This window comes from Notothenia rossii (genome assembly GCF_949606895.1).
Source record: "Notothenia rossii genome assembly, chromosome: 7".
NCBI lineage: Eukaryota > Metazoa > Chordata > Actinopteri > Perciformes > Nototheniidae > Notothenia > Notothenia rossii.
Window position 1 is genome coordinate 41,442,726 of NC_136905.1, and position 26,570 is coordinate 41,469,295.

General features: G+C 39.9%; 2 protein-coding genes and 1 long non-coding RNA gene across 5 annotated transcripts in view; 1 reads left to right on the forward strand and 2 right to left on the reverse strand.

The window, feature by feature from the left end:
* The window catches only part of adgrb1a (adhesion G protein-coupled receptor B1a), a 247,092-nt gene that overhangs the window by 49,905 nt on the left and 170,617 nt on the right, over nucleotides 1-26,570 (forward strand). The window lies entirely within an intron of this gene.
* On the reverse strand, nucleotides 1,065-6,306 carry LOC307045896. The gene is made up of 2 exons (XR_013810016.1): nucleotides 5,302-6,306; nucleotides 1,065-1,886 (listed from the first exon to the last, which is right to left on the reverse strand). It is a non-coding gene; the product is annotated as an uncharacterized lncRNA (long non-coding RNA).
* LOC307046868 (uncharacterized protein) lies at nucleotides 7,458-13,125 on the reverse strand. 3 transcript variants are annotated; one of them, XM_079693524.1, is made up of 6 exons: nucleotides 12,811-13,125; nucleotides 11,829-11,889; nucleotides 10,944-11,091; nucleotides 10,606-10,761; nucleotides 10,320-10,412; nucleotides 7,458-9,483 (listed from the first exon to the last, which is right to left on the reverse strand). In XM_079693524.1, the coding sequence occupies exons 4-6, from the start codon at nucleotides 10,708-10,710 to the stop codon at nucleotides 9,301-9,303; spliced, it is 381 nt and encodes a 126-aa protein (XP_079549650.1). In that variant the 5' UTR covers nucleotides 10,711-10,761; nucleotides 10,944-11,091; nucleotides 11,829-11,889; nucleotides 12,811-13,125; the 3' UTR covers nucleotides 7,458-9,300. The 3 variants fall into 3 exon arrangements, with proteins under 3 accessions (XP_079549650.1, XP_079549652.1, XP_079549651.1); XM_079693526.1 differs by having other exon boundaries at nucleotides 11,829-11,880; nucleotides 12,811-12,845; XM_079693525.1 differs by having other exon boundaries at nucleotides 11,829-13,125.

Sequence of the window (26,570 nt, forward strand, 5' to 3'; positions counted from 1 at the left end):
GCGATCGCCGATGCTAGCGTTAGCGTTAGCATTTCTCCCCCGGGCTTAAATTGTGTATTATAGAATGATCACACCGGTGATAGTACTTTTCAAATGGTTCACGAAATATGACTACTACTCTTACTGTTTAACATTTTGGGTTACTTAATGTTACTTCATATTAAGGCTAATAAAAATGACAAGGCTGTAATGCTAACTAACATGCTAGCTACTAGCTAGGTAGCTAACTTGATCCAGCCACTCCTGGTCCCTTCATCAGACGGGAAGCGAAAGAACGAGCAAGACCCATTGCTGGTATGATAACAACCTGGTACTAAGCATACAGGCATCTTGTTAAAGTTATCTTATCTTAGCCAGCGCCATATAGATAGATTATATCTATATGGCGCTGATCTTAGCTATCTCTTAGTGGAGGAAAACAACCATAGACTGTATATATAAATGGACGTAGGGTCCGTGATGTCACCCATAGGATTCTGCAGAGTTGCCGAGAAGCCCTTAGTAGGCGGAGTCGGCCACTAACGGCTCGACAGTGACGTCAGAGTTCAACTCCCGCCTTCTCCAGCCTGCTCCAAATAAGGGCAAAGAGGCGGAGCCGAGGCGGGACCTGCTGCCACCGAGCTGAAAGTTACAGAGCCAGCTGAAGCTACCAAGCTAAGCTAACATGCTCCCCATCTGCAAACTGCCATGGCATTTTACGTTTCTAAGGTAAGCGGACATGAAACTACTCAGCAAAACTATAAATAATAATCTAAGTTATTGAGTTTTTAGCATAATACTTCAGAATCTTAAAATCCCTTAACGTTTGTATGCAATTGTGCTAGATTCAACACTGGAATCAAGCAAATATTAATATGTTTGCATGACATTAGTTATTTACATTTTGATATCACTTAATTATACGTTTAATACAATTAAGTCAAGATAAGGTACATGTGATGGTAGCTAGTTAGTGCTCTTACCTGTGAGGCCTCCTCCAAACAGCATAATAACCAGACTGTATCATTAAAACTAAGTACCAGTTCTAGATCCTTGACTTTAGACAAACAATTCAAAAGACAACATGTATTTAAAGACCAATCTTTATTTGAATGTGCCTCTTAACCTGATATATTAGTTATACAGTAATAGTATTGACAATCTAAAAAAATTGAGCAACTCAACAGTCAACTTTATGTTTCTTATTGTCTAAAGCATTTGTTATTTTCATTTTCCCCCACTCATATTCAGTGTGGACGGATTGAGACAGCGTGGTGTCCAGAGAGCTGCAGAGACTTCAGGGAGAAACCTCCGTGTGATGGACGTCCTGTCTGTTTGTTTGGCCCGGAGAGGACTGAGGGTCTTTCCTCTGCGAGGAGGACCAGGCCTGATGGAGGAGCCCATGCTGGGCAAAGCTGATACCAACTGCACAGGCCTAGTCTGTCACTTTATTTGACTAAATGTGTTTACTTGTACATTTAATAGTTTTCCTCCTTCTGTCCATGTGCTTTTTATTTAAAACATGTTTGATTACGTTTTGGTTGACATTTCAATAAATTGTATTTGTATTTGCACTCCTTTTGTCCATTATTCTTACTGAAAATGTTAGATTACACATTCACATCTGAGTGAAGATTGGCCCCATTTATTTGTGACGTTGCAAACTCTGCGTTACAAGGCACAAGTGATGTGAAGCTCATAAAGCGAGGCAAATAGAAATAATTAGCTGATGGAGTTTAGATGTGGAAATAGGTGCATTCGATCAGCTGACTGTTTTTACAATTAAAGTAGTTTCTTAGTGTACTGGTCTTAAAATCTCATAGCATCAGCTTTTAATTTTCCTCTTGGATGTTCTTCTTGACCCTCAGAGAAGGAGAAAATGTTGTGTCTTTCAGGCATGTCCTTTCCTAACAAAAATGACAGGAAACATAAAACATATTATTGCAGAACAAGTGTGTTATTTATGAAAGCGGTGTGTTTGTGTGTTTATGGGCTGTAGATATAATTATTTTGTAATTGTAATGTTTTTTTTTTATTTCAACAGTGATCTACAAAGACAATCAGATTATGAATGAACAGTAGGAAGTTCATCAACATTGAAATATATGTTATTATCAAAATAATATTTAACTGTTATCAAAACGTAGTGCAACTGTAGAAGCTTGCTCTGTTGTCTCACTGAAAGAATAACTTTTACCACGTTTTTTTGAACAATATTCAGAGATAAATAGTAGCAGTTCTCACTCTGTGTTAAATATCTTTGCCTTTTTATACATTAAATTAGAAAGCTGACAAAATCATATTGCTTGTTAACATCTACATTTAAAGGCCATGTAATGCATCTAACACAGGTGTTTTTTAACATGTAGTTTAGATATCACCAGAATAAAAATAAATAAAAATGTTTAAAGTTTCGTCATAATTAAATGACATATACGTTAAAAACCGATGTTGGTTCCGAAGTTTGCCGAGTACGCCCCCGATCACTCCCGAACGAGCGGTGACGTCACACGTGGCAAACATTGCCATTTGATCAAATCAGTCCAAATGGCAAGCAACGCGACAACTTCAGACAGCGACAGCGATCATTCAAGCTCAGATTCAGTGGGTTATCTGGATTCAGTTACAGAAGTAGAGAGTGAACCAGCTAGCCTTTCACTTCAAGGCATTTTGCCTTATAAGTAGGAGCCTCCTGCCCAGCAATCGAACAACGAGGCAGAAACTTGTGAAAGAGAAGCGGATTCCGCAGCCGGCGAGACTCGAGTCGGCAATACTGAATGGTAAATTCTGTTTTATTTAGTTTGACCTGCACTAAATGTCGATCTTAATTTGTCATCTGTTCCTCACACGTCCGGCAGATATTGTTTTGTTTTTTAATGTTATGTACAATATTCAGGTGTACATGTCAATGCTGTGAAAGCATGCCCACTGCAGATGAATGTGTATGCTGCAGAGAGATCTGGCAGGTGATGGAACAAATAGACAGTTTGCAACCTACTGACCAGATAGCAGAGTCCTGCATCGGGTCGGGTATCCGCGGGTACCCGACGGGTGACCCGCAAAAAAGGTGATTTGCGGGTGGTATTTTTTCAAACGCTTTTTTCCGGGTTCGCTTCTGGGTAAAACAAAGATGATGCGGGTCCGGTTGCGGGTGTTGCATAATAAATATATTTAAACAATAATAATTTAGTTTAATGTTTAAATCCTCAGACCTCTCCTCCGCGGTACCGAGCATAATCATAACCTCTGCAGTGCATCTATCTGCTGCTGAGCGCACCACATTCTGAATGGCTGAGGTGAAGCTCTCTATAGCGGAGAATACAGCATTTTTAATAACTCTTCCTCAAGAGCAAAATCCAACGTCTGGGAGGCTTTTGGTGTCATCCTAGATGGAGAAAATAAACAACATCCCAGGCTTTTTGAGCCAAATATGCAACTGCGTGTGTTAATAATTGCACGTTGTCACTGCTTATATATATGCGGGTTCGGGTCGGGTTGCGGATCATGTGCCGGCGGGTCGGGTCGGGTTGCGGGACTAATTGGCAATATGTGCGGGTAGCGGGGCGGGTTCGGTACTGCACGTCACGGGTGCGGGGCGGGAGCGGGTCTTGAAAATCAGACCCGTGCAGGACTCTGCCAGATAGAAGACACCGACGAGAAACCAAGGTGCATTATTAGCCACCCAGGCTTTAGAGAAGGCTGTCTCAGTGTTTGGACACTGAAAATAGCGTATCTTCAATACAAACAACAACACAGAGCAGTTGATGGCCCACTACACCAGTAAGTAAATATTGATTGACCCAACTGCCTATTGCAGCTTTGCTTTCATATAATACTTTTAGTCGCTACAGATATGGTACACTTTTAAAGATACCATTAAACTCTTTCAAGCAGTCAAAAACAGCTTGGCTTTTATTTTTTCTGTGTATGCAAGTTCAATGTATGCTTGAGAAAAGAAACAACTACACATGTGAGGAAATATATAAGAGGTCTATGATTCTGTCAAGCAGTCATGTATAACCTCATATTTATTTTGTACAAGTAAAATACAAATATCATGTTATAAGCCAATTTGTAACAATTGCTACATAATAGTAGGCTACTACATAACATTTTATTTTTCTCCAAATATATTTATAATCTGTATACTTTTTTTTCATTAGGAAGTATCGATATACAGCTTATCGACAGTTTGTACGTTGGTGCTGGGGTGTAGGCCTACTCGGCCCAAAAATCAGAGTCCCGCTGCATGTGCTGTAACCGAGATACGGAAGACTTACCCTGAACCGGGAGGCCGCTATCAGGGATTTCAATGGCCAAATCTGTAATTTGACATAAGTCATGCAGCTGAACTGGTTAAAATGGTTTCGCATGATGTAAATAATTTACAAAGTACATCATTTACAATATTATTTTTCCAAAGAAACATGTAAATATAACAACATTTTCCAAATCACAAATTTGTAAGATTGTATTAATTTACTGTTTGATAAATAAAAAAGGGTTCTTTTGTTAATTTTTCACTTGTAACATTTTATCTTTATTGCAGTGTACATTAGTCTATTTTGGTATATGTGCGAGCCCACAAATAATTAAAAGTGGTAAAAATAATAAAGATATTCAGACGTAATTCATTTTTGGCCTTACTTATTTCACTTCAACTTTTATATATTTCAGTCACTAGGCAAGTTCACTGTACTTTGGTGACATTTAGCTCAAGCTGGCATAACACCTGTAGTAACTTAATTCTGACCCGAGTTTTGTGCACAATCTTCCAGCACCCATGATCAATGTTTATAGCAATCAGGAAACATTCACAGCTCACAACTACACATCGCTTCCCCATCATGAATTGTTAGATAAAAAAAGTTTAGCGAGGTCCGGTTACACATATGTTGAGCGAAAATAGCGGAAGGATACAAAACAAACAATCCAGACGAGGCTGGTGTTTGCCACGTGTGACGTCACACAGCTGGGTTAATGGCTGGCAAGCTTTTCGCTACCGGAGCGGAATAACACGGGAAAGTGGCACACATTTCATGTTATTTGGGGGGTATTTATGGAAAGAATCATTGATGTTGATATGTCAAATGAAACAGTGGAAAGTGATGAAGCGATTTATTAACACAGAATAACTTTTATTTTGGACATTACATGGACTTTAACTTTTTGCACAAAAAAACCCCTCAACTTCACTGGTGTGTAGGTGATCTAGTATTGTTTAATGGAATGTATATCAGTGTATTCAAGTCAATACTTCATTTATTTAAACCAATATCTTTCTTGATTCTTTGTACAGTATGAAAAAAAGAGTCTTTGTACCTGAGCTGAAGTTCAACTGGTGTGAGGAGTCCAGTTCTGTCTCTCACTTTCTGGTCCAGCCTGTCTGCATCACCTGGACAGCTTAAACAAACAGATATATATGTAAAGTACCATGTGTACAAACAATATAACTGATTCTATTCTGTTGAACATGTTGGATTGTGTATTGTCCGAGTCAGGGTCCTTTTTATTTTACTGGATTCGTTCTTCAGATGACTGTGACGTTAACGTGTAAGCTCAATAATGAACTCCAGCCCAACCAACCATATTGTAATATCTAAGTAATCATCTTGAAATATGACATTAATAATTGTAATATATACACACATCTTATTGTGAGGTTGATTTCACATACACTACTACTTCAACCTTAGCTTGTCGACATACTTGAGCATAGCCAATTTAAATTAACCTTACTGATGCATACATTTCCTACCTACATAATAAAATATCTCTCTAAGTTACAAGGATGACCTTACTTTATCAACCTCAAACAGAAGCTGTTTGTTGTACAGTATTATCCCACTTTACACTGAACACTTCTCTATTTCGTTTTAACCTTTATATATACAGTCTATGATTTTAACTTGGAGGTTACGATTAGCATCATTAGCACCGATGTAGCTACCACTCGCTTACACGTTAACCCAAGCCTTAACATTCATTTCGTCGATTAAAATCATTAACACATAAATAAAGCACTCGGATTTCACTTACCGCAAAACCACATTCATGCACCGTCTGTTTTAACCACAGAGCGAGTCACAATACCCCGATATATAAGCATGAAGAACAAACAACCACGGCCGGATTCAAGTTGTGTTTCCTGGATGAACTGACCAGGCAGAGTCCCTGTAGCTAGCTTCACGGAGCAGCTAGCAAAGAGACAAGAAGCTAGCAGCAGCAGTCACTTGACAGAGCGGTCACTCAATGTTACCACGCCCTAATTTATGCAAAAAAGTTTAAGACCTAATATAAATGAAAGGGTCGTGTTAGAAAACAATTTACTCACAGATGCATAATCACGAAGGTGGAATCTAACTATATCGATAATAAAATGTATGTAGCCAGGGGTAGAAACATGTTTTTTTCTGCTGTAAAATTGGGCATTTTAACATGGGGGTCTATGGAAATTGCTCCTTTCTGCAGTCATCGCCTATCGGCAATTATAATTATGAACTGCAGTATGTAGCACTTCCGTATTGGCGTCCCGGCTCTTCCCCAGAGTTTGCCGCTTGGTTCACGCGGAGGGTCCGCCATATTAAGGGCTGTTCCAAAGCAACAAGTGTGGAGAGGTGTGGAGGGGGAGTGGGCTATCAAGCCCTCAAACAGCGAGTCTGCATTGGTGCTGACTTGAGACCGGTCTCCACCAGACCCGTCTCAACGCTGTGTGTGTCCGTCTGGAAACAAGCTGTTAACAAGTAGTTCCTGCAAAAATCCACTGATAAACTGCGATGTTAATAACCTCATGATAACCTCATTATGTTTTAACTTAGGATCGTACCTGTGTTTAGTCTAGAAAAAGGTAAATGTGTGCATTTTATTATAAAGTTGTGTCTATTTCCAGACTGTTGCAAAAACTAAGAAGCTTATAAACATCAGGTGTAAAACTAAAAGAGCTTTACAAAAAAGAAATACAATTAAAGATGTTTGGAGTTTTATTTGAGTTATTAATTTACATTTTTTGTCAAAGAGATGGAATTCCACCGAGGCCGCATCCTTGGTTTGGGGGTAATTTTGAGGCTGCATATGGGTAGACTTCGCGTCCTTAAAATCCCCACAATGCTTTGCGCACGGACCAATTTCCCCAAATCTGTGGCGGAAAATGTAAGGCGGGGCCTCTCATATGACGCCCACCTGCACACTTGCTAGCCTGTTCCACTCTTCGTTTTTCCGAATGCCAAGAAGGATTCTTGCCTAGCTTCTGAAGCAAGTGACTCGGAAGACATGTGCTACCAAGCAAGCATCCTCGCGATTGAGAAACGGCCAAGGTCCCATGGACCGGAAGTATATGGGCGTGACTTCGCCATATATCTATGATGACAAGCTCCAACCGCTGGAAAAGCTGCAGTACATATGCCGAGCCTATACGTGGCGCTGTAACTTCCTCCACAAAAGTAGCGAAGAAGCACGGTTGTCATGGTTGCCCTTCTGTTTATTCTCCGCGGTTGGGGCCTAGGGAACCGGGCAGAGTTTTTCGCCAGTCAACGTGTGTTAAAGTTGAAATCTTCCGGACAAAATTATAAAAGTCAAAGGTCTTCTTTGTTATTTATTGAGCTTTAAAACAAAAAAGCCTCCTTCCTCTCTTCTGACAGCGTCAGTGTCTGTCTCATGCAGCAGCTAATCCAGTAATGAGTGACCCGGCCGACAGTAAAAATAAACATATTTATAACTAGTTTAGATAGTTTAAGAGGTAATTAAAATAGCTAAGGGTGATGATCTGACTTGAAGTGTGTGTTATCACATACAATGTGTTGGAGTGCTAGCCAATAGTGTTACATAGAGTTGTCAGTATGTCACTGAAGTACAGAAAGGAGTCCAATGGAGGCTTTTCAGGCAGGGGGGGAGAAAATCCCTCTGGAGGGAACACAGGGATTTTAACCTTTGCAGACCTTTTGACATGCACACACACATATAGAACACACTGCAGGAGAGGGAACACTCAAAAAAGAATAATAGGCCTCTTAAAAATCATTTATTTTTCTACAATCCATGGCTGTTGATTACTAAGTGATTCCTCATCAATTAAAACTTCCCCACTTTCACCCTCTTATTGAGCTCTGTTGGATGTGTAATGAAACTTTAAATCTGTTTAATGGTGAGCAAGTTTGTGTGTGTGTGTGTGTGTGTGTGTGTGTGTGTGTGTGCACTCAAAGAAATGAAATGTTAGATTTACTTAATCCAGTTATGTCAACCGGTTGCACGTAACAAGGCTAAGTAAATAGGATTCAGACTAGTAAACTAATATTTACTTCTTGCATTTAAGTAAATCTTACCTAAGCATCTTAATTAAATTCTACATCGTACAGTTATGTTGTATTTGCTTAACACAGTTATGTTGAATTTACTTAAATTGTTGTTTTTACTTAACCCAATTATGTTGTATTTACTTAAAGTGTGCACTGATTTACCTAACACAGTTAGGTTGTAATTACTTAACACAAATTAGTTCCATTTATGTTGTAGGATTGTGTTATTTGCACTCAATATACTTTAATCCAAATTGCTCTATCAATATAAGTAATTCAAATGACTACAACTCAGTAATTTGTATCCCCCTCACTTTATTTAAAATGTTCATTTTAGACAAAGTGCAGTAGTGTACACTTATAACATTGCATTTTGCAAACAACCATCTGAATTGCGACAACAATTCAACAACAAAAAAACACTTAACTCCGACAGCCCAATGGTGGTAGGTGCACATATTAGAATTGTAAAGGTCTTTGCGAAAAACCCCACAGCTGCTGAATTTGACAGTGACGAGAAACACGAGTAACTCAAGAAGTTAACACGTGGGCTGAAAAGCTACAACAATGACTTATTATATGAATATTTTATAAAAAAAACCTATACTACAAAGTATGGTGTTTTTAATGTCTTTCCAAACACTTAGATGAAACGCATCACATAATATTGATCAAGCACATAATGTGTTACAGTAAATCTTAGCCTCTGTTATACATGAACATATGCCTTGAACTTTCAAAAGCAGAAGTGTGTGTGTGTGTGTGTGTGTGTGTGTGTGTGTGTGTGTGTGTGTGTGTGTGTGTGTGTGTGTGTGTGTGTGTGTGTGTGTGTGTGTGTGTGTGTACTGAGATGGAGATTAACTGGACGTTATCTCTGTCACAGTATTTTGTCCTTGGGATTACTCTTGTAATCTGTTTTTCAGAACCTCCACCTTGGTTGACACAGTCTGTTGCCATCCAACCCCATCAATACTTTTTGATTGAATTCAAGTGTATGTTTCAGCTCCTTGGGGTAGCTCAGATTGAGGCTTTAAATCAGTCCAAGCAGTACTGCCCATCCATTTGCCAAGTATTTCAGCTCTCGCAGCACTCCAACACCCTCGATGATGACACCAACATCCACAAGTGGTTCCCCGGGCTCTGCTCCTTCGTGTTTCACGAGATAGAGTTCCAATACCATTGGCTCCATTTGTGTTGTTGGAAGTTCAACCTCCTAAAGTGGGATTAGAACATAGTATTCATGATTATCAGTATGAGAACTAGCTCTGACACACATCATTTTATAATATGAAACAAATGAGCAAATCCTTTTATTATTTTCCATTGTAAATAAATACATGTAGTTGTGAATGTACATGAACAATATAACCAAAGTAGCAGCAAATACTTTGAATAAAAAACAAATTCAATTATTGAAGTAGTTATTTTTGCTTTTAATTTAAAGAGGACATATGATGCAAATGTTCAGGTGTATATCAGTATGTAGTGTCTCTACTTTAAAGAGTCCTCTCCTGCTGATGTTCAGGTGTATATCAGTATGTAGTGTCTCTACTTTAAAGAGTCCTCTCCTGCTGATGTTCAGGTGTATATCAGTATGTAGTGTCTCTACTTTAAAGAGTCCTCTCCTGCTGATGTTCAGGTGTATCAGTATGTAGTGTCTCTACTTTAAAGAGTCCTCTCCTGCTGATGTTCAGGTGTATATCAGTATGTAGTGTCTCTACTTTAAAGAGTCCTCTCCTGCTGATGTTCAGGTGTATATCAGTATGTAGTGTCTCTACTTTAAAGAGTCCTCTCCTGCTGATGTTCAGGTGTATCAGTATGTAGTGTCTCTACTTTAAAGAGTCCTCTCCTGCTGATGTTCAGGTGTATATCAGTATGTAGTGTCTCTACTTTAAAGAGTCCTCTCCTGCTGATGTTCAGGTGTATATCAGTATGCAGTGTCTCTACTTTAAAGAGTCCTCTCCTGCTGATGTTCAGGTGTATATCAGTATGTAGTGTCTCTACTTTAAAGTTTATATATATATCTGTGTTGGCTATGTTTCAACTTACCAAATATTCCTTTATGAAGCTCTCTGAACTTTCATTCATGTAGACGCAGAGCGCTTTAAGGACACAGTCCCATCGTGTTCCAACTGTGGGATCCTGAGGGACAAACACATTTTCAAAATCTTCACACAAGAATACTGATTATGCTTGTGTGCTGATTTTTGGCAAGTCAAAGGAAGGGGGTCAGAGAGGTTAAAATATATTTATATGAGAGGGACAACAAGAGAGAGAGATAAAGAGGATATGGTGTTGCAGTGCCAAAACTACACAATTTAATACAACTACATACCTTGTCCATGGCTGCCATGATCAGGCCCAAATTGCATCCTGCTGTTCCTCCCTTCTTTTTGAAAACCTTCATCAACTGAGACGAATGGCGATCCAGTTGATACATGAAGGTAGGCAGCAGCGGAACGGTGGTGATGAGGGTGAATTCTGCGTTTACCTGCAACACATTGTGATACAGTTTAAAAATGTTTTGTTTAAAGCTGTTGCATCTATAATAATATCCATCAAGTGTCATAGCAGAAAGGACAGGAGTTCATCTACTGGTGTAAACAAACAAAGAAGTTCAGCTGAGGTTATTTTCTTATACATGTGCATCTATTAAAATATTTAAAAAATCACCTCGCTCTCTGAACACAGAGCTGGCCATCGCTCTCCGAACTCAGTGATGAAGGGCTTGTCCTGAAGGATTTTTAATGTATAGTGCTTCAGTAATTGGTACCTTGTAGATTGAGTCTCAGTACACTGTTTGCATCTCCAGATTCAAAACCTACAGAAAAAGATAAATTTGTTAATGATCAAAATGTACTGTAAATAACAACTGTTATTGCACACATTAACATAATTCAGGGTGTGAGGTGCAGGATATAGCAACCCATTACTGGATCTTAAGCAGTGGTGGAAAAAGTACTCAGATCCTGTACTAAAGTAAGAGTATAAATACTCCATTACTTGCTATAGTCCCAAGTTCAAAATAATACTTAAGGTAAAGCATCAAAGTGTTATTAGCCAAATATAATCAAGTATCAAAAGAAAAAGTACTTTCTGCAGAATGCCTTTTGTAAAAGGCTTGCATCATTATAGAATAAAAATCAATGTTCTTATAATAAAAAATCTACATATATACAAGATGTGTTAATGTTGTGATTTGTTAATATAGAGCACATTTTGGAAAGAACTGAGTAAATTAGTAGTAAATGTATGTGAATATAAACATTATCTAAAAAGGTAACTACAAGTGTCAAATAAATGTAGTGTAGTAAAAGTACAATATTTCCCACTGAAATATAATTGAGTAGAAGTACAGAGTAGCAGAAAATGGAAATACTCAAGTATATTTCTGTGGTACTTTGTGCAGTCATGTAAATGTAGTTGGTTACATTCCACCACTGATCTTAAACACGGCATTTGCTTCGAGCTGAAGCCAACTTAGAACATTGTTTGTTTTAACTGACAAATCCTACTCATTTAGCCTTCAACTTATTTGGAGACGTGAAGGATACTTACTGTACTTTTGAGCCACCGGCTTTCATCGATACATTTGGCTACTCCCCAACAACTTGGAAATCTGAAATTCAAAGTTGGAGAATTAGTCACACAATGAACTTCATGCCAAAAATAATTAATCCTGTATACTTTCATTAAAAATAAAAATGTTGCAACTGCCACAAACATTCGCTTGGCTCGGCACCCAGAGTAACACCCCTTCAGCAGCCGCAGTAGTCTCAGCAAATAGTGGCATCTGCGGCGGAAGTACCTGCCACTACCACGATTTAATCTTGCTCTCTCTCTCTCTGATTATGTCGGGTGAATTCTGTGTCTATTTAAGAGCTGTCTTAAGTGAAGATGTGCTTGTTGAGTGCGTTCCTTTACATGCTTTAAATAATTCACACTTTGATATTCCTCACCGACATAATTAACATAACGACCAAGCACGTCTCCGGCTGACGCAACGGTACAGTGCAGATGGGAAAAACTTTTCTTCCAAATAAGCTTTACAATTTAACAAAAAAAACTCCCTCAGGGCGTTACACTTGATGAAGTTATTTTTAACAGACTTAGAAGACCTTAACCGACTATGAACTTTTTGGCATTTGCAACCAGGCTCTCAAATCTTTAAATCAAGCACATTTAAAACAAAAATGTTTAAAAGGAGGGAAAAAACGTTTCCACTTGATCAGAGGTAAAAGTTAAGCTGACATTACTAATTATAACCACATCAAGCTAAAATCATTAAATACATAAAGATTGAGACTTCTACAGACAAAGCTTGAAATTTCACCTCTTTTGTGACATATTCTAACACTTTTAAGTGCAAGGGAACATCATTAAAAAGATACCGTTAAGCTAGCTGTTAGCTAGGCTGCACCGCTTTTCAAATCTATCATCAAAGTATACAGTTGGTAGCAGGGAAATCAAAAATACACATCAACTTTTGTGTTTCAGGGACCGTTTGTGTTTAATATATGTTAATATTTAAGAAACTTACCATAAAATCGCAGGATGGCACAGGAAAGGGAATAAAATACGCGGCTTGTCATCCACATCTCAAAGTCACAGGATCAAAATGACGCATGTCCCCGGTCTTACAGCGCATGTGCTGAGAAAGTACGGCAAGCACTTTGGGACAATCAGTGCGTTTTAAATAACTTTACCATTTAAATACAACACAACATGGTAATGTAATCCCAAAATGTTGAACTTTTACATAAATGCAATTAAAGTCTCTTGATTTAATTGTAAAAAGTGCATTTACTTAGTAGTTTCAATATAAAAAAAGCAATTAATGCAAACAACATCCATATTTCATTTCTTAGAGTGTGTGTGTGTGTGTGTGTGTGTGTGTGTGTGTGTGTGTGTGTGTGTGTGTGTGTGTGTGTGTGTGTGTGTGTGTGTGTGTGTGTGTGTGTGTGTGGGTGTTTTGTCTTCCCTGTGCTTATTAGAAAGGCTTTGACATTTAGCACTGTAAACACATTCATCAGCACAGATAGATGATAATCTGTTTCATTTCCGAGCCTTGCAAGACGTCGGAGGTTTTGTTGTTGCAGCCATCAGGGTGCATGTGTACAGAAACAGCCTCAGCTTGATGCTCAGGGCACTTCAAAGGCCCATTCATGTATTTTAAAAAGACAATAAATGGCAGGTTCTGGGGGGAATGGAAACAGCTGTCAGGATTTACACTACACTAAGAATAGTCTGACATTGATGTAATATATTCATACCCTCCTGACAAACCCTAATGGAATAATCCATATCAAATCTATTTTAAAATATTAAACACTTACATGTGTTTCTCCACATTTAACACTACTGTTGCCATCTCCTCATATCTCAGGAGCTTCTTTTAAACTTTCATATGTGCATACTGAACACTCCAAATTAGGGCTGCACGATTAATCGATTTTAAATCGAAATCGCGATTTTAAATGATGCGATTATCAAATTGCAAAGCCTGTGATTTTTTTTACATTTACATTTTTTTTCTTGTGTGACAGTCACCAGAGACCAGGAGGAAAAATGGTTAGTAAAAATATCAGAAATTGAAAAATTATTTATTCGAAAATAATATGATTACTATTACGTCTGGGTCTCTGTCTTTCATTACAGCTCGGCTCTGTGTGTGTGTGTGAAACGAGCCATTTTGTGTGCGTGAGCAAGAGAGAGAGAGAGCGCAGCGAGCTACGCTAACGGATATAAGGAGTTTTTTCAACAACAAAGTAAAGGAGAGTCCTCTCCTGTCAGACTGAGAGACTCAGTGAGCTAAAGGACTCTCTCAGTGTTATCTCGGTGGGTCTCAAACGTTTTGGTCACCATTAATGTAAACAATTATTTCCGAGGCACACGTTTATATGATCATTATAGTTATAAAAAAATAAGAGAATAAATGAAAAACAGGTATGAAATACTATATGACAGTAAAACAAGAATAACGTTTAAAAGGGTGATTTGTAAAATATCCATATAGAAAAAGTAAATCTGTTTACAGTTCTGTTTCAAATGGGTGTTGTGAGATGTATCCATAGATCTCTTAATGTTGCTCTCAAAGTGCACCAGATTGATGCTTTTAACTTCAATATTTAAAAATAAATCTTCCCGGACGAGCTTGCCCCCGGACCCCCCTATGTGAGGTCCACACACCACCTATAAAAATAGCACTTGACCCAGGCCCGGCTCCAAGATGAAATGACTGAGGGGGCTGTTAAAAAATCATCGGCGGGGTCGGTGTGTAGCGTGCTGCAGCAGCAGTCTGCTCTGCACGCAGGCTTCCTCCAAGTTTACAGTAAAACAAACTGGTGGTGTGAACAATGGCCATTTACAATTATTAATACTATTACTATTATTAGCATTAGTCTATATTTTTGGTTGAAACTAAGCCAGAAAATAAATAAATAATAATAATTAAAATATATATAAATAACATCGATTTTTAAAAATAATATTCAATTATGGAGACTGTAACGAATATTCGAATAATCGAATAATCACTGGCATCCCTACTCTAGTCATGTCAGGATTAAAGAACAATTATTTCCAGGATTGAATGTTCAAATCAAGGCCTAAAACCTGGCATCTCATAAGAAAGTGACTAATATATAAACCAAATGTAATATTGGATAAAATACTACACCAAATGGACAGACACAGATAAAAAAATACAAATATAGTCCCCTGGTTTGTCTCTAGAGTCTAACTGCCATGAGAAAAATCAAATCAATGTTCCAAAATCCGCCACTAGATGTCGCTCATTGTACCAATATGGTTTATAGAGAACCGCAGTAACGCGTCGTAAAAAGTAAAAAGTAAATTAGCATTTTTAGCACTTCCGGTTCCTTCCTCAAAAAGCAATGCATTTTTTCCATAGGGTTTTGGAAAATAGCTCGAAATAAGGTCTATGGTTGACACAAATTTAAGAGATACATCGCGTTTTGTTCTACGACATTAAATACATCAGCAGTGACCCCACTGGGGATTTTTGAAGAGTTTAGGTGTCTGAAAAACGATGGTTGTTACCGAATGGCAGAATAGGACTACAGAAATTGTCGAGGCCGTTGTACGTCATTACGCCGAACACGTAAACACTCCCGCTAAGTTTGTTTCCCCCTGTGTTCTGCTTGAAAGCAAGTACCTGCCTATCTTTAGTATCTGTATATCTATATCTGACCATTAGAATCTGTATTTTTGAAATTGTCGTTTTTAACACCGTAGTTTTACAAATTATAGAATCATTAATTACCAGTGTTTTCCAATTTTACTCGGCAGTTCGTTTCGTTAGCTAACGTTAGCTAAAGCTAGCGCTACTAGTTAGCTACGCAATGGTTTGTTCTATCGTTTCCCGGCCACTGTTTTCCAAAGGAGAGTCTGGATTCGTGCCATGAGGTAAGCTGACGTTACATTTTTGTCCATGTCACGGTGAAATGTAAAGGATGGGTAGTGACTGTATCGCCGTTTTAGAGATGGCGCTGCTGAAAAGACCGCAACATAAGTAAAGATAATGAATACATCCTATTAAAACCTGTGTGGCTTATATGATAAGTCTAATTAGTACAAGCAGCATAACGTTTCACCATGTAACTAAAGATTGTAGTCAGGGAAATCAGTTTGACATATTGAACTAATAACAAATCCCCTCTGGCTGGCAGAGAACTCTCTGCTCCATAGCTTCTCTTGGACGTAAAATCACATGTACATTTTACATTTATATTCAATTTAATATTCAATCCCTCACATACTTTTGTATATATAATAACTTATATTTTGTTTTTCTTGTTATGCTGCTGCAACACAAACATTTCCCAAATTGGGATCAATACAGTAATATCTTATCTTAATTAATTAAGAAATATAACTATTATAATTAGTGTAGCAGCTGATACCTATTTTCAATATGGAATAATCTACCATTTATTTCTTTAGTTCAATTTTGATCTATAAAAATGTCAAAATAGTGAAAATGTTCACGAGACTTATCAAAGTGCAAGGTTATATCTTTAGATGTTTTGTTTTAGCCTATGTACTGTATGTCTTAATGCTCTTACAGTATATGTGACGGTGTGACTTCCATGAAACTAATATTGTATATCTTCCCAACAGACGAGCTGACAGGAAACCTAACACTCTAACAACCACAACATTGCAAAGGCGAGTAAATGTAAATTAAAAACAATTCACAATTTTTTTATTTCTTCTTCCTTGCAGTGAGGTGAAGCTGACCTTGCACTTGGTGCCAGTAAGGATGTTCCTCACGCAGGCTGAATGTTTCTCCTTCCTTACTGACACAGAAGCCCTTGATTTGCAATGCTTCACTAATTGTCATTTCCCTGGCTCCGTAGGGACACTTTACCTCCAGCAAAGCGGAAGACCCTACCAGACCATCTGGAGATGCCCCCAACAATCCTGATAGGGAGAGCCACAAATCTGACTCATGGACCTGCATCTGGGTTGCAGTGGTGAATGCCCTGACGCCCTCACATTCATTCATAGTCCCCCACTGTACAGACAAAACACCATCAAGGGCCTGTTGTTGCCCTAGCACCCTGGCAATAAAGGAAGCAGTCACACGCTTTGACCTCAGGACAGCTCCAAAGTTGCTGGCAGTCAACCTTCCTTTCCTGAACAAATGCCAGTTTGGGTTGGTTCGCTGACCAGTGGTAGCCACCTGAATTGCCCTCTGTTGCTCTTCAGACAATGCCATGCTTGCCACAATTGCCTCAGGTCCCTAATGCCCAACATATTTGATAATTTCAGGAACAGTAAGTGTTTCCAAGCTGTAGTGTTCCTCTTCTGGCTCGGGGGAGAGAAGCCAAGAAATTCCTGAAAACCTGCCCCCGAGTCTGTCCCTCAGCCAGTCACGATCTTCGGAGGTGGGCTCTCTTGTCAGCGGGTTAAATGAGTTATTGGTTTCAACAGTCACATTAAAACAGTTACTAAATCAGCTTACTATCACCTAAAGAAAATATCTAGGATTAAAAGACTAATGTCACAGCAGGATTTGGAAAAACGTGTCCATGCTTTTATCTTCAGTAGACTGGACTACTGCAATGGTGTCTTCACAGGTCTCACTAAAACATCTATTAGAAAGCTGCAGCTGATTCAGAACACCGCTGCTCGAGTCCTCACTAACACTAAGAAAGTGGATCACATCGCTCCAGTTCTGAAGTCTTTACACTGGCTTCCTGTGTGTCAAAGAATAGATGTCAAAATACTGCTGCTGTTTATAAAGCACTGAATGGTTTAGGAGCAAAATGCATTTCTGACCTCCTGCTAAATTATGAACCATCCAGATCTCTCAGGTCTTCAGGGACTGGTCAGCTTTCTGTCCCCAGAGTCAGAACTAAACATGGTAAAGCAGCGTTCAGTTATTATGCTCCAAATATCTGGAGCAAACTCCCAGAAACCTGCAGGTCCGCTGCAACTCTTACTACTTTTAAATCCAGGCTGAAGACTTTTCTTTTTGTCGCTGCTTTTAATTGAACTATTCATATCTTAGACTGCACTGTAACTTTTATCCATGTATTTTTTCTTTTAATGTTTATTTTATTAGCTTTTCTTTTTAATGACTGATTTTAAATGCCATTTTTTTAATGTCTTTCATTTTTTGTAAAGCACCTTGAATTGCCTTGTGTTGAAAAGTGCTATATAAATAAACTTGCCTTGCCTAATAAAAATGTCATGTGACACATACAATTGATTTGTTGATGGGAATTAATGTGAATAAATTAACTCTAGGTTAACGGTACTCTTGCTATCACTACTCACCGACACTATAAACCTTGTCCCTCATGCTAGCCCTGACAACACCGGTAAGCACACCTTCATATTGGCTGCACTGTTACGTGTCCTGACTTGTAGTGGTTCTCTCCTCTATCTACACTCTTCTTGTCATCTTTGTAAAATGATATCAGACTGGTAATTGACACAGCCATGACTTCTAGTTAAATTCAGTGTGGCTAAAATGAAAAGCTTTGTTAAAATATGCAAGCACGCGAAAGTCAAATTCAGCTTTATTGTCAAAAATTCTATATGTGTAATACATCCAGAAATATTGTTTCCCACAGTGTGACATGTATACATAAAACAAAACAAAAAGGGTCTAGATAACCGGGGTATACACTTTAAAATGTTAATATATTTAAAGTGTTCAAAGTGCAGTTTCAGTGCAAGTCAGTTGAAACGATCTTAAGTTGGCGTGACGTTGAAGTCGTGCGACCCTGCTGCTGCACTGGCTTGTAGTTCGTTTATAGCATAACGTTAGCATTTCGCTTTTGGCGACTAGATTTATGATTCAAAAATTATAAAAGTAGGGTTGACATGTGGAGATTATCCGGCTGAACAAAACGTGATCCCTCTCTTAAATGTGTGTCAACCACAGACCTTATTTCGAGCTATTTTCCAAAATCCTATGGAGAATTTGCATTGGTTTTTCATGAAGGAACCGGAAGAAGTTTACTTCCGGGTTTTACGACGCGTCACAGCGGTTCTCTTTATAATACACATTATAAAACGGACAAGTCAAATCAAGCAATCTGATTGGTTCTTAGCCGTGATATACTGAGCGTATACCACGGGTAGAATTGTAAGTTACTTTTCACAACAAGTCTGTATCCCTCCGCGTCTGAGAAAAACAGTATACAGTTGGGCTGAAAAGCAAATGCAGCTTTTCATACTGGAACAAGAAAGCAGCGGAGAAGTAACGGGGCAGAAGCCCTCCTTTTTGACGCAGCGGTCCAGACATAGACATCAAACGGCAAAACATATTCAGTGTGCAGTTCCTTTGGCATTAGGGCAGGGATATCTAGATACTTTTGAAGGTTTAACATAATGAATTGTGCTACTTTTAAAGCAAGCAACGATGTTTTCAAATCTGTAATCAAAGAGGTCCGCAAAAACGCTATCGACCAATCAGATTGCTTGATTTGACTTGTCAGTTTTTATAAATATATTTAAATTTCTTCCGTTACGAAACAAACTTACAAAGCATAAAATGGAAACATTTAAGATTAACTTCGACCTCCGGGGGGGTCTTACTATAGTATGGAGGAGTGGATTGAGCAGTGCCTATCTCCAGAAAAAAAAGCACCTAAACTACGACATGCAGAGCTCCGTGAAGAGCAGATAGACCAACTGGAAAAGTACCACCATTCAAAAGCTTTCTGATGCGGGTCTTGAAACAAAGCAGATAAATTATGACCGTTAGTGGCCACAGGTGCGAAAGCTCTCTCCAGAGCTACTGGAAGCCCAATCTCGGGGACCGGAGAAAGTGGAGCAATATTCTCGCCACGCCAAGCAACAGCCTCGAACAACCTCAACCTATACAAGTGACCACGTAAGCCATGCTACTGATGCTGGACAGTTTTTCAGTGGATGCACAATAAACAGCAACATACACCGACTTTTTTTTTTCTCCAAAGGGGGGGCCTGACAGAAAAAGTTTGAGAACCACTGCTTTAAAGCAACCCAACGGAACTTTCATGTAAGTTTAGTTCTTTCACTCGTAGCTCGGGCTGTGGGGGTGCTAGAGACGGGAGCATGTTGATGCGACCTTCCTAGCCGGAGATATGGCCGCATTTTACAATAAACTTCCGTTGGGTCGCTTAAAAACAAATATCGCAAATCGAATCGCGATCGCAATATTTGTCAGAAAAATCGCAATTACATTTTTTCCCAATATCGTGCAGCCCTACTCCAAATGTGGTTTTCTGCTGCCCTAACTTGGGTTTGACATGAGAATATAGTGTTTACTAGGTAGCTAAAAACGGCAAAATGGCTCGCCTGTGTCGTAGTCTGGTCAAAAGTGGTCTTCAATGGCATTAAAAGGATAAAAACGCTGCTGAAGTTAATCCATAGGTTAATCCAATGTGTCTGTGTCACTTTGAAATTATTTCTGATAATCCATAAGCAATAAACCTGCTTTCCCGTTTCCAGATGTCAAAGCGAGAGATAGGTTCGCTCTCAAGCAAAACTGCTTTCACTTCTCAATGGTAAGGTGTGTGTGTACTGTGTGTGGAAACCCCCCTTTGATTCTATTGGCTCTAACGGTCAAAAAGAGATGTCAATCCCCAAAATCGACCAATGGGTTCCAGAGAAACGGTAAAAACTTCCATTTCCACCCAAATCACCTCAGAGGTGGAGTTTCTTTTGCTAAAACTCTCTAAAAATGTAAAATGTCACTTGTTTTGCATCAATCTTGATACAGGGTACTTATTATATGTTTTACTTTGGATTCCTAAAGCTTTTAATCTACTTTACCATCATCCAGGGGTAGTTTTTACTATAAGTAAAAAAGAATCTTTGGACGGACACTATAATTTACAGTTTTTTACTATGTTCAATCTGAATTTTCTTTAAAATAAAAAACATCTATATTGATTCTGACTTTTCTACATCCAACTCACAGGTTTATCATTACTTTGAGAAAAAAGATCATTCATTCTCCCCTTTTAGAAGTGTAGTTAATGGTCATTTGTTCTGGAAATGTCATTTTCGAGCCTGAGACCTGAAAAACAGGCTCAGTGCTAAACAGGTTAAACTCTTCCGTCAACCTTTAAGAAGAATTGTATACACTTTTAAAACCCACAACATATTTTTTTATTATCTATGTGCTGTTTATTTAAACTATATTTCTACTATTTTAAAACTGCATGCATTGTTCCAGTTTTGACTGTATAGTATCAGTCTCCTTTCCATGAATCCCTCTTTCCAGGGGCCAATGTGCAAGCCATTTGAAACCAATGAACTTTTTACAAAACTTTACAAAACATTAAACCAAAAAACAAACAAACATGGGAATATTAATATACTGTAGCTTATGTAGAACTGCTGAATGACTCCAAAACGGATTGAACAATGTAGCTCTCATCCACATACTGTATTTAACTGGCCTAATCATAATGAGCGTAGTATTATGTATAAGTAGGACATTTATGTACAAACGTTGGCTTTAAAGTTTGCTTTAAAGAGGCACAATATCAGCATTTTATAATTACAAGTGAGTGAAGAAGAATATAGGGCACCTTCACCCCCAATGGGATGAATGATTTCCTGATCCTCTTCTTATTCGTCACGGTCTCCTTCCAGATCATTAAACAGGAGGTGCAAAGTGACACAGCAGCTGCATCACATTTCAATCAGGAGAGACAACTTTTCTTTTGATATAACGATATATATGTATTGCCGGTAATACACAAATGCGTGTAATGGTGTTTGGCGATTAGACCCCGTTGTGCTTGAATATCATTCAGGAGGGGGAAAACCGAACCGATGAAACCCTAGACACTGGTGGTGGTGGAGGCATGAAGGGATTGATGGAGGTCGGTCTGAAGAGGAGTGCTTTGAGCTTGACCCTGGATTTGGTGGAAGGGGTGGAGGAGGGCAGCGTTGAGTCACCTGAAATGACAACTGTGAGGAAGGGGAGAGAGCAGATTTAAAGGTTTAGCAATGCACTATTATAGGCTTGTGGGAATAGAGCAAAGTGATTGGTTTAGCTGGGGAGTGACGCCCCCGATCACTGATTGAGAGGAGAGAGAGTAGTTAACTGGGAATATGTGAATTAATGAGTAAAGACAGTCTTCCTGGTTGAACTTGCACTAAGTTTAATTTGTCCTGATTCTGATGTCCATGCCCATGAGCTCAAGCACTATCTTAGATCAAATAGGTTGTACCCTTCAAAAACCAAGCCCTTCAAGATCTGAGAAACATACATGAATCAAATTACTAACCAGGAATTAGAGCCATTTGCTGCAAAATGTTACATCTTTTAAAGCCTCTGGACTCTTCATCTGCTAAATGAAAAAAAACATACATTTCCTTTAAATATGACCAGAATGAAAAGGAATCACCCTCTCTCAAGGGTAGATCTTTTATTTATCTAGCTGGTACAGTAACACTGCAGTGTTTTAACTGGTTAACATTGACTGTATAAGATAGATAGATAGATAGATAGATAGATAGATAGATAGATAGATAGAGAATAAACATTAGCAGCCAGTATACAAATGTACCATATAAAGGACATATATCACTGGAGTATTTCATTAATACACAATATCAATAAAATATATAATTCGTTGATTACCCTACAATATACAGTCTCACAGAGCTAAAGGAATATATAGAAATATACTATGACACATTGGCATTGGATCAAAAATACATTACCATTTTGCAAGCTGTTGTGCAAACAGGTATACATTTACAAAGTTAACAGTAATTTAATTTGGTTCTCTATCTCTTATCACAATCACCAAAAGGCGTTGTTCAAAGAAGACTTGTGTTCTTTGTGGATTTGTGATTTCTGAATAGTTCATCTCGACCTCTCTTCCCTCTTCCTATTGGCTCCCCCAAGCAGCTTCTTCTGCATGGAGCGAATATCCTGCATGATAAATGCCCTCCACCCCAAACTGCTGTAATTCATGTCTCTGCCAAATCATTTTGTCTGTGAACGAATTTGATGACGCAGAGGAGCAATTTGACACACTTTGTATTTCAGAGAAGAGGGAATCCGTGTGGCCACCCCGTGGCTTCTCGCCTCGTCGTGAACATGGCAGAGTGAGGAGTGTGTCCCTGTGTTACTCTGCTAATCAGCCTGTAATCCCTGCGCTGCTGATGTGAGAAATGATGCTCTGTGTGACTCTATCATTTTCTCATCAGTGCTCCCTTTGTCTGTGTCTCTCTCTTTACATTTCTGTCTGAGGGACTGTTGCTGCTCTGTGATTGGCCCATTGTTGGGACTCGCTCGCAGACTCAGCCTGTTGGGCATGTTTACATGGATTCATGCTTCTAGGCTGCTGGCTAATGCAACACCTTTGTTCTTTTAATTGCTTGCTGTTCCAGCCACAGGCTGAAAGGAATGAATAATTACACAGCTACAAAATACTAAAATGTCCACCCGGTGAAGAACTTCCTCTCTCCGAATACGAATGTGCCCAGACAGCCCGCTATATGCACTGCAGCTCCATGTATACACTCCTGAAAGTGTAAACAAATGTTTTATATCATACAGCTAAAAATTAATAATACATTATTAACACAATCATTTGGTAGCAAACGGGACCATCACTAAGGGAAGCCACCACACTGAATACATTTTAAGGTTGCATTCAAAGGGAGTAATAGGTTGATGAAAAATTAATTGAGGGCAACCAAAACTTGTGGGCAGTGGGACCAGATGAAACTACAACATCTTGCATAGAATCACCTAAAATATTGTAAAGAGTCACACCTAACCCAGGGGTCTGCAACCTTTTTGACCAAAAGAGCCGTTTTGCCCCCTTTTCCAACAATTTGTTTTGTCTGGTGCCACAAAACATATTTGATAGCTTATAAAGTTGTATTTATTGTTATATCATAGACAAAAACTACAGTATTTTTTGCACTTATTATTTATTACATTATAAAACTGTTAACTTCTAATAATAAACAAAGAACTCTTATAAGGAGAATACAAACAAATACACAGGCCTACTTTAAAATAAATCAACACAGCACTTGGGTAGTCCTCTGTACATTTGAAGGAAAAAAATACAATTAAAATTGATCCACTTTGAAATAAATAAAACATATAGCTGTACCTCTTTTTCCTCGTTACCTAAAGGCTGCAGCACCTTTGACAACTTCTCTCTACAGTACATATCAAACATACCGGTAAGCCAGCATCGTTTGCTGTGAAAGCATATAACTCTAACCATGCAAAATTAAACCCTCTGTGTTCCTCCGATACTTTTCTTTGATTTATCCATAGTTCGCTCATCGAGCCGGGAGTCAGGTTATTCGCCTGCAAGAAAAGGCGCTGGTGCGGGACCGCAGCAGGATGTGACGCATATTTTAGTTGACCTAATTAAAACCGTTTTGTTTTTTATTTATGTGTCACAGTATCATTTGAAAATACAAGATACGAAAAATGTTCAACCGTGCAACAACATTTAAATACAAATTTACAAACAACAAATATCTTTATTTAATTTCCTTCTTATTTATGTCTAAACTCAAGGGAGCCAGAGCAGAGGGCTTAAAGAGCCGCATGCGGCTCGAGAGCCACGGGTTGCGGACCCCTGACCTAACCAAACAGTTGCCTGAGCACACATTGACAAACTCTTTCATTAATTTGGGACTTGTGTTTCCCGTCTCTTGCTGAAAGAAGTGACTAATGATGTTCACTGTCCTTTAAGCTCTGTTTGGTCTCCAGCAACTCCTCGGAAAACTGTCTGGCTCCATCAGTAAATGCTAACATTGTGCTGGTTAGACAGTGAACTGTGTTAGAGCTTCTTCACTTAAAACACCTGTTGCTGCTGGAGTTTATGACCATTCATTGGAAGAACAACGTGCTTTACTTATATGTCTCTTGGGGACTAGCCACTTTCATTCTTGAAGTTACACAGTGTGAGATAGTGGTGTTGTAGTAGGATATGTTGGATGCAATATAATGTTATATCTCTCACAGGCTCTGCCCTCTACTGGACTCTATGGGTACTCCCCTGTATCCTATTCATGCACGCATTCCTTCACTGAGACTTCCCTAGACGTAGCCGGCCCGGCTACCTGAATGCACGCGCATCCATCGCATAAGAGGCGGCCTCACACCCTCACTGCTATCCCTTTCTCTTCAGCTAAGCAGCTTTCGAGTAACTGAGTGAAGAGAGACGGACAGAAAGAGCAAGAAAGAGTTTTCATTGGACAACAAAATTAATATGGACTCACCTGAGGAGCGCCCTTGATCTTTGTGTCCGGATTCTATCGGAACTGATGATCCCCATAATCGGTGTACCGAGTGCCTGGGGTCTGACCACACGGCGGCTAACCTGCCTCCATCAGCAGTCTGCAGCACCTGCCGGCTATTGACCCGATCCAGCCGCCTGCAAATGGTGGCGGTGTTCGAGGGGTGCTACGTCTCACCGGTGGAGGACCCAGAGCTCGACGTGGTGGAGATGGAGGACCTCGTGCAGGGAGTGCCCTTCTTCTTTGGCATCCCAGCAGCCCGGACGGGTCCGGGCATCGGAGAGGGGGACGACGATGATGACACCTCGTCGTCCGGGATTTCTGCTGATCGCCAGGAAGGCTATCAGCAGAGGTCGGCTCGTCAGGACTTCTCGGCGGTAATGGCTATGGCGGCGGAGCGTGCAGGCCTGACCACCGTGGCGTGGTGTCACGTGTGGTTAGGTAGACCGCCCTGGCTAAAAAGGGCCGAGATGATCTCCTTGGGGCCGCCATTGAGACGGGAGGGCTCTTTGGATCAATAGCCTCGGTCACTCAGCGCTTCAACCGCCTGGAGGTGGAAAAGGCTCAGCTCAGCCGCATGTTGCCGCTGGCTCACCCTCAGGCCCCCCCGCAAGGGGGATTGCGTCCGGCGGTGGTAAGGCGGAGAGAGAGGTGTCGGGTGAGAGTCCCGAAAGCGCCCTCTGCCTCCGCGGTCCGTCCCAAGGTGCTGGGTCGGTACCGAACCCCGCAGGGACAGGCTGACAGAATCCGTCGGGCTCCTCCTCCGGTCCGCACTCCGGTGCCACCGCAGCGGAGGGGTACCGGGTGGGGAGCTCCGTCCTCCAGAAGTTGACTGGCGGCGGGAGGAAGCGTCTCGGCAGGGAGAGGGGAATTCTCCGGCCAGGACGCGAGGGCACTCCCTTATGATCCTTTTATTGAGACATAATCTTTGGCCAATAAAAGGGATAAATTGTATTCCAGTTTGAGTGTCTCTGTGTCACAGGGACATTATGGCAGTCGTAACAGGGTTAGGAAACAATTAATGCCTAGTGTGAAGACTCCACTTGATGTTTTTTACTGTTCGGGTGAAAACATCATGGCTCCCGAGGGAGTGCGCCATGCTGCGTTCAAAGACCTCAGTAAAAAAGACTCCGCTTTATGTTTTTCACTGTTGAAAACATAATGTCCCTAGAGGAGGTGAGGTCCGCTCCCCACTCATAGAAAATAGCACTTTACCCCTGCCTATATGCTGTGAGCTGATTATCGAGCCTTCATTGTAACAGTCGCGGGTGCACAGTGTGTTTGTGTGTGGGGAGTGATTTTGTGCGTGCTCTATAGTGCCCGTAATAGTGTTCACTGGAGTCCAGCACCTCAGCACCCCCACTCAAAATAACTTCCCGCGCCTCTGTAAATTGGGATCTATTTTGTCGTAGGCCTACTTACAGTTGTTGGTGGACAGAGGGCTTGCTCATTCCACAGTGAAGGTGTATGCAGCAGCCATCTCGTCCTGCCATAAGGGATTTAATGTTGCGGTTTTTGCGGGGGGTCAGCAGGCTGCGC